This window comes from Prionailurus viverrinus, chromosome B3 (assembly GCF_022837055.1).
Source record: "Prionailurus viverrinus isolate Anna chromosome B3, UM_Priviv_1.0, whole genome shotgun sequence".
Classification (NCBI taxonomy): Eukaryota; Metazoa; Chordata; class Mammalia; order Carnivora; family Felidae; genus Prionailurus; species Prionailurus viverrinus.
The window spans coordinates 37,808-55,528 of record NC_062566.1 but is presented as its reverse complement, the minus strand read 5'-3'; the positions used below and the strand labels follow the sequence as shown (position 1 = coordinate 55,528).

At 54.0% G+C, this 17,721-nt stretch overlaps 1 protein-coding gene across 1 annotated transcript in view; it reads left to right on the top strand.

Moving 5' to 3' along the window:
- The window catches only part of ALPK3 (alpha kinase 3), a 52,082-nt gene extending 41,413 nt beyond the window's left edge, over positions 1-10,669 (top strand). The window contains exons 7-14 of the mRNA XM_047864353.1: positions 507-654; positions 1,063-1,190; positions 1,316-1,351; positions 3,745-4,025; positions 4,612-4,700; positions 5,488-5,723; positions 8,532-8,580; positions 9,414-10,669. Coding sequence (XP_047720309.1) covers positions 507-654; positions 1,063-1,190; positions 1,316-1,351; positions 3,745-4,025; positions 4,612-4,700; positions 5,488-5,723; positions 8,532-8,580; positions 9,414-9,759 — 1,313 coding nt within the window. The 3' untranslated portion in view covers positions 9,760-10,669. The remainder of the gene's footprint in view (positions 1-506; positions 655-1,062; positions 1,191-1,315; positions 1,352-3,744; positions 4,026-4,611; positions 4,701-5,487; positions 5,724-8,531; positions 8,581-9,413) is intronic.
- The last annotated feature ends 7,052 nt before the right edge of the window (positions 10,670-17,721 follow it).

Below are 17,721 nucleotides of genomic sequence, written 5' to 3'. Positions count from 1 at the left end.
GCTGACACCGTGGAGCCTGCTTGGAATTCTTTCTCTTGCCCCTCCCCACTACAGCTCACGCTGTCTCTCTCAAAATAAATAAACTTAAAAAAAATTTTTTTGTAATTTTAGTTGACACACGCCGATACATGAGTTTCAGGTATATGAGGCAGTGATTCAAGAATGCACATTATGCTGTGCACCCCACGAGGGCGGGGTCCTCTCCTAACTGCTGTGTGTGTCCTCCGCTCTGAGGCTCCCCCAGGCCTGGGGGAGGAGCACAGAAGTGGGAACTTTCCAGCTCGGCTGTGTGATTCGGAGTCAGAGCAATATGGGGGCGGGGTGGGGGGGGAGGAGGGGAGGGACGCAGCTGGGGACCAGGAAGCAGTGTGTTTGTGTGGAAGCCTGAATCCTGTTTTCCCTCACCTGTCCCACCAGGAACAACCAGGGAAGCTGGCGTAGGGCCAGCGAGGGCACAAGACCGAGGGGAAGTGGCTTGTCTCTCTCAACTGGGCCCCTGCTCTCAGCCCCACAGGTGATCCGGAAGATTCGGGTAGAGCAGTTTCCTGATGCCTCCGGCAGCCTGAAGCTCTGGTGTCAGTTTTTCAACATCCTGAGTGACTCCGTCTTGACTTGGGCCAAGGATCAGCGCCCAGTGGGCGAGGTGGGCAGGAGGTGAGCCGGCTGGGTAGTGCCTCCACTGACCAACTCCCTGGTTATGGCGCTAACAGAGTGGGGCATCGTCCTCACACTTTGGGTCTGTGCCCCCCATCTTCTGCTCACAGTAACCCAGTGGCGGGGGGGGTTCTAGTATTTCCTTAGCAGAGAGGAGAAAATTGAGGCTCAGAAGTATTAAGTCACTTGCCCATAGTCACGCAGCTAGCGAGGATCAGGACTGCGGACCAGACCTGTGTGACCCAGGCCCAGCTCTTAACCTCAGCACGTCTGGCCACCTGCTCGAGCTCTCGGTGCCGGGATCCCCGGCAGCGTCTGAGGGCAGGGTGGGAGGGTCCCGGGGACCACAGTCTGGCCCTGGGCTGCACGTGGCCATGGTCCTCACGGGGAGGGTCTCCCTCCCTGCAGTGCAGGGGATGAGGGCCCGGCGGCCTTGGCCATCGTGCAGGCGTCCCCCGTGGACTGCGGCGTGTACCGATGCACCATCCACAATGAGCACGGCTCGGCCTCTACGGACTTCTGCCTCAGCCCCGAGGGTGAGCGCGCCCCTCCCGGGCTCCCCGCCCGGTGCGTCCCCTGCGGGAGGGCGACGGGCATCTCTGTAGAGACGGTGCAGGCAGCCAGCCTAAGGGTGGCTGCTTCCTCTTCTTTTTCTCCACAGTGTTGTCAGGATTTGTCTCCAGAGAAGAAGGCGAAGGTATGGTGCCCCCCCCAACCCCACCCCAGGGGAGGAGCGGGCGGGCCTTCACCCCTACCCCTGCGGTCCACAGGGAGGGCCTTCTTTTAAGGACACGGGATCCATTCCAAATGCCAAGTTTACCTCCACACCAGCTGCCCTTTGCCTCCTAGTTTAGGATAGGGCTCAGGAGGGGGGGTTGGGGAAGATGGGGTGGGGAGGAGGAGTGGCTAAGAGGCCCTTGCACAGGAAATTAATCCAGCCTTGTGCCCTTGGCCCACGTCGGAGCCCTTGATCAAGGGCGGGACTGGCCGCTAGGACACACTTTACCCTGCTTGCTCCCTTCCCAGAGCTTCTCACGGTGCTCTGTGGGTTCCTGCATCAGATGCACACGGCACGGCTGCTAACAATGCAGTTTCTTGGGCCCTGCCGCAGATACCCTTAACCGTAACGTCTGGGGAAGGACCTGGGAAAACTGCATTTTCAGTAGGCTCTCTGGTGATTGTGACGTCCCCAAGTTATAAGGCATTTCCCCAAACATGAGGGGAAGAGTCTGTGAGGCTTCTGTCCGAGACGCACTAAGGGTCAGGACTGCGAAGGCAGCTGATGGTAGATGTTTAGAGCTTCACTGCCAACGAGTGCACTCATTCATTCATTCATTCATTCATTCATTCATTCATTCATTCACTCATTTGATCAGCCAGTGACTGAACTAGTGCCTCTGTTCAGTTGTCAAGTTTATTTGATACCAAATATAACCCCACACCTAAAAGCTTCGTAGTAGTTCTTTAATGTCCTCAAACATCCAATTGCGTTTCCCCAGCTGTCTCCCAGGTGTTGGTTTACTTGGATTAGGAACCACTCACCACTTTGGGCTGATCTATGTTAAGCCTCTAATATATGACTGTTCTTCATCGTTCCCCTTTTTTTGCCATTTATTTGTTGAAGTTGCTTGATGTGTAGAGTTGCTTATGCTCTAGATTTTGTTGATTTAACACCATTTCACACATTCTTCTACTCATGTGCTTCCCTTAAACTTATAATTAGATCAGGACGCCTGGATGGCTCAGTCGGTTAAGCGTCCCGACTTTGGCTCAGGTCATGATCTCTTGGTCTGTGGGTTCGAGCCCCGCATCGGGCTCTGTGCTAACAGCTCAGAGCCCGGAGCCTGCTTCAGATTCTGTGTCTTCCTCCCTTTGCCCCTCCCCCACTCATACTCTGTCTCTCTCTCTCTGAAAAATAAACATTAAAAAAAAAACAACAACTTGTAATTAGAGCAAGAGCTTGGTCAGATTCAGGTGCACTTTTGGGGGGAGGGGGTAAGAACACTTCACAGACGTGCCGTGTCTTTCCTTTCGCATCCTCTCTGGAGGCACAGAAAGCTTGTCATACTTTAGTAACATTAAGATTGATTCCTGCCTTCATTCAGTTGTTTCTGCCTGATCTGTCCTTTGGAAGAGTTTAAAAACTGTACCCGATACTTGTTACCTAGGGGTTTTTGCAGTTACCAATTATTACCTAAATCCATTATTTCGTTAGGATTTACAGCTAGAGTATCTTAATTCTGTCACTTCTTCATTCATCAGTTGATTTCTTCTGTTACTTGGTTGCCCTGAGACGGTGTCCTAGCATCCCCCAAAGGTCACCAGTGAGATCGAGGGGTTTTTTGAGGGAGGAATGAGTATTTCTTAAACTACAATTATGAATATTTTTAAAACATATTTGGTACGTTCACCACATTGTACAAACCATTGTGTTTAGTTGGTAAGATTGTCTGATTTGGGCCAATGGAAGCCCCTTTGGGAGGTTGGCTCCTGTGTCCTTCTTGGAGGTTGGCCTCTGGTCATTTTTGTAGCTTCTTTGCTCTCTGGTCCGACAAGGTATGTCCGTCGAGTATACTTCCTGCCACAGACCTGGAATCAACTGTTTCTTTAGGGAGCTCTGGTTCCTTTTAGAGGGAAATGGTTTTCAGGGATCACAGTTTGAGCGCCAGGGCTGGATTGGTCCTGCAGACTTTCTGTTCTAGTCAAACATGTTGCTTGAGATGGAGACATTTCTTCATTTGAGCAAAACACCTAATTCCAAGATAAAGGAATTCTGGTGTCGTGTACCAATTGTGATGTCCACGGAACCCCCCCTCCCCTCCAGACACTGACAGAGTCCTTGTGATGTGTGGGTACACGCAGGCACTGTTACACAATGGGGGTTGTGTCAGACACAGTCCTGCCCTCGGGGGTTCACGGTCCGGTTTGGGACCCGTGGTGTGCATACACCTCAAGAGCAGGAATGCACGGAGAGTGGGCGTGCCAGCGTGGTGGGCAGGAGACGGTTCTGGCTTCTTCCTGCCCTGCAGAAGAGGGCAACCTCAGTTGGGCAGGAACTTCCAGTTTTCCACGTTTCCTGTTCCCCTTCAGTTGGAGAGGAGATTGAGATGACCCCCATGGTGTTTGCGAAGGGTCTGGCCGACTCGGGCTGCTGGGGGGACAAACTCTTTGGGCGCCTGGTGAGCGAGGAGCTACGAGGGGGTGGACACGGGTATGGCCTTCGGAAGGCCTCCCAGGCCAAGGTCATCTATGGGCTGGAGCCCATCTTCGAGTCAGGCCGCACGTGCATCATCAAGGTGTCCAGCCTGCTTGTGTTTGGGCCCAGCAGCGAGACTTCTCTCCTGGGCAGAAACTACGACGTCACCATCCAGGTACTGCGCCCCATCCCCCTTCCCTCCTTCCGCTCTTCCCCCCCCTCCCCCTCCCGGCTCAGGTCCTGTTGGGAGGCCCAGTGTGGGGCACAGACCATCTCAGCGTCAACTTCACGAGGCTCCTGGGATGGGTCTTGAGGAGAGCCTGAGACTTAGCCCAGGCTCTGTCTTTGGGGCCATTGTTTTCAAACCATAGTTTTGGAGCAGAAACCTTTCCTGTTACCCTCACACATATCTTGCATGGGAGCCTGTGTGTGAGGTGAAAGGAGAGTGACTGGGTGGGGTGGACAGTCTAGGTCTCCCTCACTCCCCAAAGCGTGGCCTACGGGGCCCTGCCACCTTTGGCTGGGGCTCCAGGAAACGCAGTCTGGAAACCACTTTGAAAACAAGCCTGAGGCCTCTTGTTTTGCAAACGAGAACAATGAGCTGCAGAGTAGGGAGCAGGGGAGGCATGAACCACCCCCCTCCCCAGGTCTGGAATCCTCCCTGCAGTCCTCTGGTGGGCGGCCCTCCCGCTTAGAGCCGGACATGATGGAGAACAGGAGAGCTTCCTTGCTGACCAGATTGGGTTCTCCTCAATCCACAGGGATGCAAGATCCAGAACATGAGTCGGGAGTACTGCAAGATCTTTGCGGCCGAAGCCCAGGCGGCACCCGGCTTTGGGGAGGTGCCCGAGTAAGTGCACAGAGAGGGGGTCATGCAGTCTCAGACCCGTTGACTGGAGCTTCGGCCCAGAACAGTGACTTCACAGCCCCTGGGGGGTGGGGGTGGGGGGCTTGTGCAAATGGGCCCTCATCTAACCCCACGCTCTGCTCAATGGTCCCACGAAGTCTAGAAATAAACACCTCCAGATTAACTGCCCACTTTAGAAAAGCCTCTGCTTGCTCTTCTGAGGAACTCCCCACCCCTTAGCTCAGTGTTGGCTGGGTTGCAGAATTCCACACAGCAGATTCTGGGACTCTCGGAAGGGGAGATGGTAGGCCAGACTTCCAGGCACCCTGGCCAGGACTGTTGGGTGGGCAGACAGCGTCAGTGCAGGGCCTCGTAGGAGTCAGCTAGAAATGGTCATCGTTTCCATGTTGAGGCCTGAACTCTTGACTCGAATACCGGGGTCTGGTTGGCGCTGAGCAGTCTGGCCGAATCCTCTCTGGAGGTGATCCTTTCCGTTTGACACATGCTGGTCTTGGTCCCTCACCCAAGCCCGTCCTCCCGGGGCCATGGCACCGTTGGGTTCTAACGCCACTGACCTCGGAGAACGGACAGGACTCTGAAGCCAACGGCCCCCGTTTCCCTTCCTGAACTCGGCGGAGCTCCGCTCTCTTTCTGTCCTTTGGCGTCAGGGCTGACAATTCCCTTCTCGGAAGGGCCCTCCTTTGCGATCCAAGGGTAGAGATAGCTGAGATGGAGGGAGGAGTCTCTCGGGCCATACTTCCTGCTCACAGCACAGCGGAACTATGTTTAGGATCCTCCCACTGTATCTCATCTACCGGCCCGCAAACAATATCCCGTATGCCACCCTGGAGGAGGATCTGGGCAAGCCCCTGCAGCCCTACTGCTCGCGGGAATGGGGCTGCGCCGCGGCTCCGGCCGCGGCTCCGGAGGCACCTAGCGGCTCTGAGGTCAGGCAGAAATGCCAGACCTTCCAGCACTGGCTCTACCTGTGGACGAACGGCAGCTTCCTCGTCACGGATCTGGCAGGTACGAGAGCGCGCGGGGGGTGCGCCTGCGCGGGTGCAAGAGGGCGGGCGGGGGGGCGGGGCCGGCGCATGCGCTCTCCTATTTCTTCGCCTTGGCTTTTCACCGCGACCTCGTGGGGTCGAGGAGGCAGGCGCCGTGTTGTGGGCGGCCCTGACACCCGGCGGGCCTCGCGCGGCCTGCTCTGTAACGGCAGGGGCGTAAAGGAGCAGGCTCCAGGCTCCCGTTAAAATGAAAAAGGAATGGATTTCAAAGAACGTTATGTGGGGGCTAATTAAAACGCCACAGCCACCTTTTCAGAATCTCCCCTCCTCCTTTCCCTCCAGCTTTGCTCTGGACTTTCCCCCTCTTCCTACTTCCCAAACTCTCCCCTCCATCCTCGCTCACTAGCTTACTGCCCCTTCTCCCTCCTCTCCTGCCTTCCCCTCCTCCCCTTGCCCCCTCCTCCCCCGGCTCTTCCCTCTCATCTCTTCCTCTTCCTTCCCCTCCTCCTTCCTCTTCCTTCCCCTCCTTCCTCCTCCTCCTCCCCCCTGCCCTCCTTCCTCTCCCTTCCTCTTCCCCCTCCTCCCTACTTCTCCTTCCTCTCCTTCCTTCCTCTTCCTTTTCTTCCCCCTCCACCATCCTTTCCTCCCTTCCTCTTACCCTTCCCCCTCTCCCCCTCACCTCCTCTCCTCCTTCACTTTTCCTCTTCCTCCCCTCCTCCTTCCCTCCCCTCCTCTTCCTCTCCTCTCTTTCTCTCCCTTATCCTCCTACCCCACTCTCTTCTTCCTCCTCCCCTCTTCCTTCCTCTCCTCGCTTCCTCTTCCCCTTCCCTCCTCCTCCTTACCCTACTCCTCCTTCCTCTCCTTTCTTCCTCTTCTCTCTTCCTCCTCCTTCCCCTCCTCCTCTTCCCCTCCTCCTCCCCCTCCTCTTTCCTTTCCTCTCTTCCTCTTCCTTTCCCTCTCCCTCCTCCCCTCATCCTATCCTCCTCCTTTCTCTCTTCCTTTCCTCCTCCTCCTCTTCCTCCTCTACTTTGTTAGCTCTGTATTACATGAACCAACTTAGTCTCTCTGGCTTCCTTTTATTTCTATCTCTCCCATTACTCAGACTTCCCCCTCCAACAAAGGCCAGCAAAGCACAAACCCTCCTCCTTTTCCTGATCAGTCCTTCCCAGGCCTACTTACTCTCTAACCAGAACCAGGCAGGGGGGAGGAAAAGAGATTTTCTCTACAGTGGGAGGAGAGGGATGCTGGGAATATCGCACACGACCTCATCTAGTCCCCAGTGTGCATTAGTGAGAAAACCAAGGGTCGGAGACAGAAAACCGGCTCAAGTGTGCTTTTCGTTGGGATTGAACTGCACGCAAATATTGTATATATAATTCTGTATATTGGGGGGGGGGGGAACCGGTAGCACATTAAGCTATTGTCATTCATTCTGTTTGTTGACTCCATCCATCCTTCCTTCCATCCATCCAACATCTACCCAACATCGGGAAGCTAAAAAGGCGAATGGGGAATCGTTACTGTCCTCAGGAAGCTGTGATAAGTATAGCAGTTTCTAGTACGAGATGATCATGCAATGTAGTAGGAAGAGCTGGGGGTTGGAGAAATTAGGCTTTAGTCTACATCTCATGGCTTTTCTGCTGGTCTCTGTAAACCCAAGGGAAAGCCAAAGCACAGACAGAGTGGGCCCCTTAATCTCCCCGAGTTTCACCACCCTTTCCCCCCCAAGGGGTGACAGTATCCTCCTTGCCTCCCAGACTGGCTGCGAGGCCTGAGTGAGGTGGTGTCCACGGGCACCTTCTGCAAACTGAAATTCTGTGCCAACGTAAGGGATCATGGCTAGTGTGGGGCAGAGTGCAAGGTGATGGCCCTGAGAGAGAAATGACAGACAGATTAACGTCTCCTGTATGACCTCTGTGCTTCAGACACTAAATCAGAGCCCTGCACTCCCCATGATGCTCTCAATACCCCAGCGAGGTGGGCAGGGTTGCCCCACTCTTACAGCTGAGGGTCGGGGGTAGTTCTCGCAGCTTGGAAGGGACGGGGCTGAAATCAGTCCGGGTGTGCCCGCCTCTCAGGCCCACGCGTGTGTCCCTCTGTCACATGCAGCACTGAGCCCTGCTAGTGACAGGCGGGTTCCCACAAGGGTGTGACCAGACAGTTGGAAAGTGGGGAGAGGTTCCTACTCTAACGTTGGACGCTGGGATGCTGGGTGGACTGACCAGGGTGGGGACCGTTCCTCCGTGTCTGTTCTCCCAACACTGCCTTCCTCTAGTCCTGTGTGGATGCTTGCCTGCTGTCTGTGTGAGTACGTGGAACCCAGTCTCATCCAGTGTTACTTTTCTGCTGGTCCAGCCTGACTGACTTTCATGTTCCGCCTCCTCGCTCTTGCCCAGATAGGCTAATCTGGTAAGAGGAAGGAGCAAAGGTTAGCTCAAAGCCAGAGGCCAGCCCAGTTTGTGGCCTAGTGTGATCCAACAGAGGCAGGATTGAACAGCTGGAAGAGTTTGGGATCTAGGAGTAAGAAAAACTGAACTTTTACTTTGACTCAGTGGCCAAGGCCCATGGTCAGTGCTCAGTTGTCAAATGAATGAATGAATGTGACCTTGCTTCGGTCCCTTACCTCTGAGCCTATCTCCTCACCCGTGAGAATGGGTTATTATTGCCACGAAAAACATAGAGTTGCCCACACCACCTGTGATACAGGTCAGAGGTGATGGCGTGCCCTGAACCCTGGCAAGTTCCTGCTCAATGATACCCATCTTGGAGAGGTGGGGGCCCTGGAACCGGCCCGGGCTGCTCAACTCCCAGCTCTCTCTCTTTCCAGGGGTTGATTGGAAGATGACTGATGTGCAGATTGCTACCAAACTACGAGGGTGAGTGGTTCTTGGGGACAGGAGGCCCTCTGAGAATCTTCTCGGGGTGTGAAATTGTCAAAGGTCTTCTGGTTCTCCATCCCTGAGGTACTGGGCCTGTGGCCGAATGGTCCTAGCTGCCCTGGCGGACGTATAGTAATGTCCCAGGGACTGCTGACCGTCCCCCACCCCCGTGCCCCTGACCCCAGGTCTGGACCAGAAGCATTTTTTAAATTTATTTTTTTAACTTATTTTTAATGTTTATTTTATTTTTGAGAGAGAGAGAGACAGAGCATGAGTGGGGGAGGGGCAGAGAGAAGGGAGACAGAATCGGAAGCAGGCTCCAGGCTCTGAGCTGTCAGCACAGAGCCCGATATGGGGCTTGGACCCATGAACCATGAGCTCATGACCTGAGCTGAAGTCGGACACTTTAACCGACTAAGCCCCCCAGGCGCCCCTGGACCAGAAGTACTGACGCCCGCACACAGGCTCACCTGCTCACCTGCAGCCCTGGGCTCCTCTTTCTTCTCGCTTGAGAAAGCTCATCGGGGTGCAGATGAGCAGGGCCCTGGGAGGAAAGTGGTGATGTGGAGTCTGCTCTACTTAATACTGAAAAGGTAGGTCATCCGCACACCGATTAGCGTGGATGTGATGAGTTCCTGGGCCGCGGCGTAAGGAGGCCTCAGTTTAAAATTGAGGTTTGGGATGCTGCCCCGTGAGGTAGTGCCCAGCTGGACTCCCAGCCCCCCTGAAAGGGTAGGGCGTGACCCTGGCCCTGGCCACCCCAGAGTAGGCCCCCCAAGGGCTCTCACTCTGGGGGGAGCTCCCACTCAGCTCTTCCTGTTTGGCTGCAGATACCAAGGCCTCAAGGAGAGCTGCTTCCCGGCCCTGCTGGACCAGTTTGCCTCTTCCCACCAGTGCAACACCTTCTGTGAGATGCTGGGGCTAAAACCCCTCAAGGGCCCCGAGGCCGCCCACCCTCAAGCCAAGGCCAAAGGCTCCAAGAGTCCATCTACTGGCAGGAAGGGTGCCCAGCTGAGTCCTCAGCCCCAGAGGAAAGGCCCCCCCAGTCCCCAGGGCACCCGGAAGAATACTCCAAGCTCCAAGGCCACCCCTCAGGCCTCAGAGGCACTCACCGCCCAGTTATTGGGACAGCCTCCCATCCAAGAGGGCGGCCTCAAGGCCCAGGGCATGCGGTAGCCCCCCACGGGAGGCTCGGGGCCTCCGCCCAGCAGCAGACCAACAAGGAAGCAGCTTGAACTGATGGAGACTTGCCCAATACGGAACTAACCAGGGAAGGTGCACCGGGGAGGCACCACTCGGGGGCCTCTCTGGGCAGCCTCTCCTCGATCCGCTCCTCAGCAGACGGCTTTTGTGCGTGGCACCCAGTGGCCTCTCCTGGTGCCAGCGTCACCCGGGGCTCCCGGACCGCAGCCCCAAGTGTCTGGCGGCCCAGGCCCTTCTTGAAGTTTACACTGGCCACTGCCGGAGGCTCCCGAGTCCTCTGCATGAGCTCCGCACCCAGCCCCCCGCCCTGCCGGACCCTGCGGTGAATGTTGTACCCTGGGGGCACGCAGGCCAGCCTTTACCCTTCTCCTTTGCTTGGCCCCGATCTGTCCTCGGGGCTCCAGACTGCCCCAGCCGTGTGTGGCCTGGTGACTCCCTTTCCAGCTACGTGGCTTCATTCTTCCCAGCTTGCCCTACAACTAACCGGTCACTGAGCCCACGTGGGGCTCAGTGCCCTTCCAGAGCCTGTCGTGTTCCTGTGCCGTGGTCTTTGGTGACGTGTGTTCATGCCCTTCCTTCTCCCAGCACGCAGACACTCACTCCCCTGGATCCTCTGCTCCCGCACCCCGATCTCCATCCCCAGCTTTGAGCCCTGTCACAGCCCGCCCGTCCTGCCTCTGCTGCCTCCCTGCGCGTCCCCATGCCCAGGGGCTCCACCAGCCAGATTCCTCCCCAGCCTCTCCCAGACCCCTTGCCTGTGAGGCGAGAAGTGGCATGAGGGTTGTGTCATCGGCTGTGGCCAGAGGGAAGGTGTTGACTTGGAGGGACCTTGTGCTCCATACGGAAAGGAGACGCAGTCACAGTGAATTTCACATCCCCTCTAGACGGGGGCCGGAGGGCTAGGCTCTTCTCTGGGGGGTGGGGTGGGGGGAACGCCCTTGGGAGTTGTAGGAAGGGCGAAGCCCACCCGCGTGCTGGGGTGGAGGGGAGTCTCTGTGCCTGGGAATCAGGACGTGTGCCCCCAGCCATTAGCTCTCGATCCTGGGGCTCCAGCTCTGGGCTTCACATAGGGGCCCCCGAGGAACTGCTGTGCTCGGCCCAGCACCCTGGGTCCTTCCCGAGGGCCCCTCCTTGAGGCCTGGGGCGGGATGGGTCTGGTGCTAGTCTGCTCCCCTTGGAATGCAATAAAGGCAGCAACTGTGTACCCCGCTTGCCCTTATCTGGTGTGGTTGTGGGTATACGGAGTCAGGGTCCCCTCTCCCCAGGCAGGTGCTCTGAGGGGATCCTGCAGCCCCTGGGCCCTCTGGAATGATAAAACCAGGTTTTGGCTCCTGGATTGACGTTCAGTCTCAGCCTTTTGTGGCCACGGCTAGACAGTCTGTGCTTCTTGCACGGCGAGGCTGATGGCTGTGTCCCTGAACAGGGTCCTGGGGACAGAGGCCTTTGGAATTGTTCCTTCCTTTGGAAGAGGAACACAAAGGAAGGAACCCAGGAAGGAAGAACAGAGCTGGAGGCCTTGGGGAGATGCCCAGTGTGTCTGGCTCTCTCCACGGCAACGAGGCCAGCTCAGGGCACAACCAGCATCCCCCTCTCAGCCGCCCGCTGACCGTTTCCTGCTTCCCCAGGTGCAGAGACTTCTTGTTCTCAAACAACCCCATGCCACCACCCAGGCCTTTCCTTGCCTGTCATTTGTGCCCCTCCGTTTTGACATTTCTGACCTCTCTACCTCGTCTTGTGCTCAGGTGACTCTCCCCACCTTTTCCTCTTGTCCCAGTGTGCCCCCAACCCTCCCAGTCTGCATATCCAGACCGCCTTGGTGAACTGAGAGTTGGAATATTATTCATTCATCCATTCATTCAACAGACGTACACTGAGCACCTGCTTTGTGCCAGACCCTGAGTTGACCGCTGTTGGAGGCAAAGATACATGAGGGGGTATCAGAGGAGCCTCTTTGCGTTAGGTTTCTTGGATTTTGCGCCACAGAAATGGACTCTGACCAACTTAAGCAAGGAGAAGGGGCTTGTGGGAAAGGTGTTGGGGCAGCTCCAAGAACCAAAGGAATAGCTGATGATTGGCTTTGAGGAGTAGCTTCAGAGCTACTCTACTCACCAACCACCCATTGGTTCCAATGGGATTCCCTTCATGCAAGATTCAGATTCCTGTCCTAGAGCTCAGGGCATCATGGAGCAGGGCAGTGGCAGTTTCCCAAAGCATAGGGATACTTACCAGAAGGATGGTGGAGAATGGAACGGTAGGAAAGGCTTGGTGGCAGCAACAAGGATACACACACACACACACACACACACACACACACTGTTCTTCCCCACCCGATGTATCACGACTCTCTCACATACAACCAAGAACAAGTTCCTCTCTGCTTGGGGAGACCATTCAAGGTCACATCCGATGACTAAGTCCAAGGGGTAGTGACCAGGGCTACCATTGTCCCAAGTCCAGCGTCACTAGTGACACTCTTCTCTCTTTTATATAATTCCATTTTGAAATTCTGTGACCTGTGGATTAAGTGGTGAAAGTAACTGTATTCAACCCAAATCCTTGGACTCAGCAAGAAAGGAAGCATGGGTAAAGGCTGCAGTCCATTTCCAGAATAGGTCATGAGAACTAGTGTTCATGACGAGGGATGCTTTGCCCGTTGGCGTGACCCAAAACTTCAGAAGTCCAAATCCTCGGTGGTCCTGCCTGCGTGGTGGGCATTTATTTACCATAGGACCTGGCAGTAGTGGGGGGGCACCCTAGGACTCACCCCACATCCACCTGTGCCCCCGCCTCCTTTTATGTAGCGACAATATTTTCCCTCGATAACATTAACCATCTTACGACTCCCACGACCTCTTGTTATGTGTTCTCAGAGGTTTAAGGAGCCTGAAATGATCAGGTGCCTTAGCTTCTAATTCAGCTTATTATTATGACATTTTGAGGATGTGTCTCCTTGGAGACTAAAGCCTCATCCCAAAGCTCAGGTATGTGAAGAGTAATGAGATGTGGTGACAGCACATCTCCACCCTGCTTCCCAGCCTGTGAGAGCGACCTAATACCATGAGTCGGTTGCCAGTTCAGAGCCTATGCGACATCCTGCGGGTCTGGCCCAACCTTTCAAGGTATCGTTTCTCAACCCGGGCCATCACTGAGTTTTCGGCAAACTATCTCACCATATCATGAAGCTGACTGCTTCTGGACTGTGGGGACCCTGACAAGATGAGGGAATGCCACAGGCATCAACCCATTACTTTACTTTTGCTGTAAAGTGCATCCTTGGGTTGAATGCACTGTGTGGGGATACCACAGTGACGTTTACAGCATTCGAGAATTCCATGGGTGATGATGGTGGGAGAGGCATGTTGGAGAAGGAAAGTCAATGCAAAGCCGGATATGAAGGACCCATAGTGGTCAAGACAAACCCTGCCCCCTTGAGGTGATAGGTATAGACCGGGGGGGGGGGGGGCTGAGGAGCAGGGCGGGAGGGGGCATCGTGGAAGGATGAGTGAGGCACTCACACACGCGGCCACACTTGTGCCTTCAGAGCATCCCCTTAATGATGGAGTGCTTCTGGACATGGCTCACTATGGCTGGGTGCTTCGGATAACCCGGTTCGTGAGGCCACTTGCTATGCTGTAGCTGAGCATTTAGGCTGCCCCAGAGCCCGGTGGCCAGCCGGAGGACCCTGTCTCAAAAGGATAAGAGTTACTTATTGGCCAGAGCAACACTTGGTTCTGAACCCTGGGTTCCCCTGCCATGCTTGTTAGGACTTGCCAGAAGCATCATTATGCTGTGCTGGGCCACAGGCCCCACATGCTTCCCCAATACACCACAGACGCACAGATACCTCAGGCACGACATTTGTCCTGTCACGTGGCCTGGTAGGAGAACCATTTGTACTAAAGACTCTCCCCACCGGAGAACGTGCTCGGGGCCCACCCCAAAGCTGGTGGCCTTCTGGGTCAGTGAGCACGTGGGTTGGAGCAAGATGCCCTAACATGGCATTTTTGCCTGGAATTGGGTCTTCGTGTTAAGGGATTCGAAACGCAGTCACTTGTTCTACACTATGGGGGAAAATATTCTGACCTAATCAGACCCCTTCACCCCCAGGAACTTTATCAAGACCTTTTTTTTTTTTCACGTGATTTGTCTCCCACCTCTGATTCACATATGTCTTCTCAAGGCACGTAGGGACACTGCTGACCTCCAGGCTCTATCAGCGTGATGCCATCAGTGTGAGGGAATGTGGTGGCGGTGAGGGCAGCGTCCCTGTGAGCCGGCTGAGCCACAGAGCTGGACGGCTGAGATGTTCTGTACCTTTAAGCCAGGACAGCAGAGCAATATACCCCAGGCCAAGTGAAGATGAATCGTTTCTGACGTTCTTTGTTCATCAAAGTAGAAGAAAAACATGAATTCACTAGATCAAAGGATTCATACCAAGTGCTGGATGAACTTGCTTTAGCAGGAAGACCGTCTCTGGAACAGCACCTGCCATTGGAGACGTCAATTTTTAAAACTTGAGGCAATCCGGAGACCTCTCGGTGTTGTGCACTGGCCCAGCTGACCTGTGGTAGGCATTGCTATGACTTCCCCCTCAAGGTTTTGATAGCTACACTAATTTCTACATTGCCCCTAGGAATGCGGTCCTGCTTTCGATTTACTGTTCTGGTAGAGAGGGGGATTCCAATGGCTTGTGCTTGTCCTGTCCTATTCTGTTGCTCTCACCCCACACATCAGAGCGCCAGTGTGGGAGCGATGCCTATTTCAAAAACATATCCCTTTCAACTCTTCACTCAAAATAATCCTTGGTTGCCTTTGAGGTTCCAGTGTGTTTACTCTGGTGCAAATTTGGTTTAGTAATCATCCCCATTGGTTGACAGGTCGCATACTTTTCTGTTGTCCCCAGAAAATGGCCATGGCTTGGAGCCAGTGTCTTACAGAACCCCTCTCCCCACGTTTGGATATTTTCCCTTTCCTTGTCTAGTTCCCAGATAAATGGACACAGATCCCTTTGGGGAAGGCCAAGGAAGGTTCGCAATATATATCTAAGTGTCAAAGTAAGGTTTCCCTTCCAAGATGTTTGACTTGCTCTCCATTGAAGGTCTGGAAATTAGTAGGAGGTTTTGACGTGACCTTGGCAGCTTGAGACAGACCTGTCTGCCCAACCAGAAGTCTTTGGTTACGGTAACAACTAGGTGATATCTTAGGGACTGTCTGGTCTTTTTCATTCCTGGGACCCGGTGATCGATTAGCCACAGCCAGGGATCTGGCTTCCATGCCCATGACCATTTTGATGACTCATCTACTTTGTTCCTTGTATCTATCTCTGCTGCTGAGATCAGGAAGCTCGTTTTCACAGCATCTCTTCCAACCAGCCTTCCAGACTAGAGAGGAAAGCCAGGAGCGCCTCACACATGTATTTCTCATGGCAAGGAGCGAGACCATCTTCTGGGGCCTGTCAGGGGACAGTGAGAGGGTGGATGGGCTGGAGGCATGCAAGGGACCCAATAAAGCATTCTTGTTTCCTGAGATCTGTGATTTCCTGCTTTCTCGGGTATTTGGTCTTTTAAAAAATATAATTCAGCATGGCTCAACATTTGGTCCAGACTTGGATTATTCACCCCCCACCTCCACCACCCCCCAAGGATAAAAACCGTATCAAGCTGTGTGGGCTCCTACATGCAATGTAGAATCTCCGGTGAGCAAACATATCAATAAATATCACCTGAACCACAATTATATTCCACCTCTCTTGGTCCAAAAGGCTTTTACAAGTCCCCATAGATTTTCCCTATGGTTTTTGACAAGGCGTATTAGCTAGTTCATACAGTTTCTTCTGGGGATATCTCTTCTTTTTCCCGACCGGACTCTGCTGCGCGTCCCCGGAGCTATGTTGAGCGTGCATTCTGGTTATTGGCAGATCGACAGTGTAATGTGAGGCAGGGTTTGGGTCTCAGTGACTTGAGATAAAACTCAGGGAGGCTGTCTCATTTATGGGAAAGGGAGATTTGCACACTGAAAACCCATCTCACTAACTTTTTTAAAGTTTATTAATTTTTGAGAGAGAGCGTGCACGAGCAGGGAGAGGGGCAGACAAAGGGAGAGAGAGAGAATCCCAAGCAGGCTCCCGCTGTCAGCACAAAGTCCCCGGCGGGGCTCAAATGCATGAACTATGAGATCATGCCCTGAGCTGAAACCAAGAGCCTGACACTTTAACCAACTGAGCCACCCAGGTGCCCCTCGCTAATTTTTAATGAGAAATTTAACCATCCGGGAGACGGGACACTTGTGGTAAGCTGAAAAGCGAATTCTTCCCTTCTTCTGAAAGGAAAAGTCGCTCAAGGGAAACCAGATTCCCAGAAGTTGCTTGACAGGCTTAGAACAAACAAGTAAGACAAAGTTCAGTTCAAATCCAGCTTTCCTAGCCATAGGGGTTGGAGCTTCTTGCTTAAATTCTCTGAACTGAGCTCCTCATTGTTGTTTGAGTCGTTTTACTAGTGCTTAGAGACTGCCAATCGTATGCGACAATTCTATGTTCTGGGCACATCATAGTGAACAAAACAGACCTAGACTCCTCCCCGAGAGAGCTTACGGTCTAGTGGGGGAGGCAAACCTTCAACAAACCCACCAATAAATGTATAATGGCGAATATATGTGTGGAGAACTACCAAGCAGAAGAATGGAAGAGAATGCCAGCAGGATGTGGGACCCAAATGAGACTGTGGCTCTCCGGAGCCACTCTGAGTGGCTTGGTAGTTCCTCGTCGGCGCGTATCAGAGGCGTGGAGTGAAAGCTCATGTGGCTAGTGCCTGGTAAAGAGGACTGTGGTATTGCGATATGAGGCTCCGAGAGGGGCAGGGCCAAGCCAGGGAGGGACATTTGCACTGGACGCCGAGAGCAGTGGTACATCGGTTAGGATCCGCTGTTATGGACACAACAGAGAAGGCCTCGTGTGACAGCAGTCCTAAGCAAGACAACTTCTTCCTCAGGAAGAAGGCCGTGGGCATTAGGAGATCTGGACACGGTCCACCTGGGGCTGGCATGGAAGCTGTAGGATGATGTCAAAGCCAAGGCTCCTCCAGCTCTCTGCCCTGCTAACTCAAGCAGTAGTAATTGACCCCAAGTGCAACGGCATGAATGGAAGAATCAAAATGGTAATGCAGCCGTCAAGCATCGGAGAGCTGAATCTGGGTTTTCTATAGCAGAGTCAACAGAGACTGTCTGAAATCGAAAATAAAAAATAGCATCTATATACTTTTATCGGTCAATCATCTATCTATCCATCTACCCATTCATTTATCTATCATTCACCTATTTTATTCATAGACGTTGCTACCAGACGTGAATAGACAAGGACGGTCTGTCTGCAGTTGTCTGGGGTGGGGGTGGGGTGGCACTGGTCCCCCTGAGACTGTCCGGTGGTGACCTTCCTTTAAATTAACTCTGTTGGTCATTAATGTGGCTCTTACCTGACACAAAAGTGCCTGCAGAGGGACCCCAACTCCTTCTGCCTCAGGAACCGCCTATCAAAAATTGGATCATATCCCATCCAGCCGGGCAACTTTGATTTCCACTGTTGGATTATGATGCTAAACATGACATTGGTGGAAATCAGCCCCCGGGAGTATCTGTGTGCAGGAGGTGTGGTTGCCTAGCTGGAGTTGCTCAGGGTAGGAGGCGCTCCCCCCTGCCCCCAATGACACCAGAGGCACTGTCCTCTGACCTCAGAACTGACGTGGATCACAAATGGCTCCTTCCTTGAGGAATAGTAGCTATACCACACACTCAGCCTCAGGAGACGCCACCCATGCAGATGAAGGACACTCCTGGCCTTTGCCATGCATGCCCAAATGGTAGAGTCACAACAGGAGATGAGTGTCTGTGTGGGGGCGGCTCGTCCTCACCCACCCAGCCTCCCAACCACCAGCCTGTGGCTCT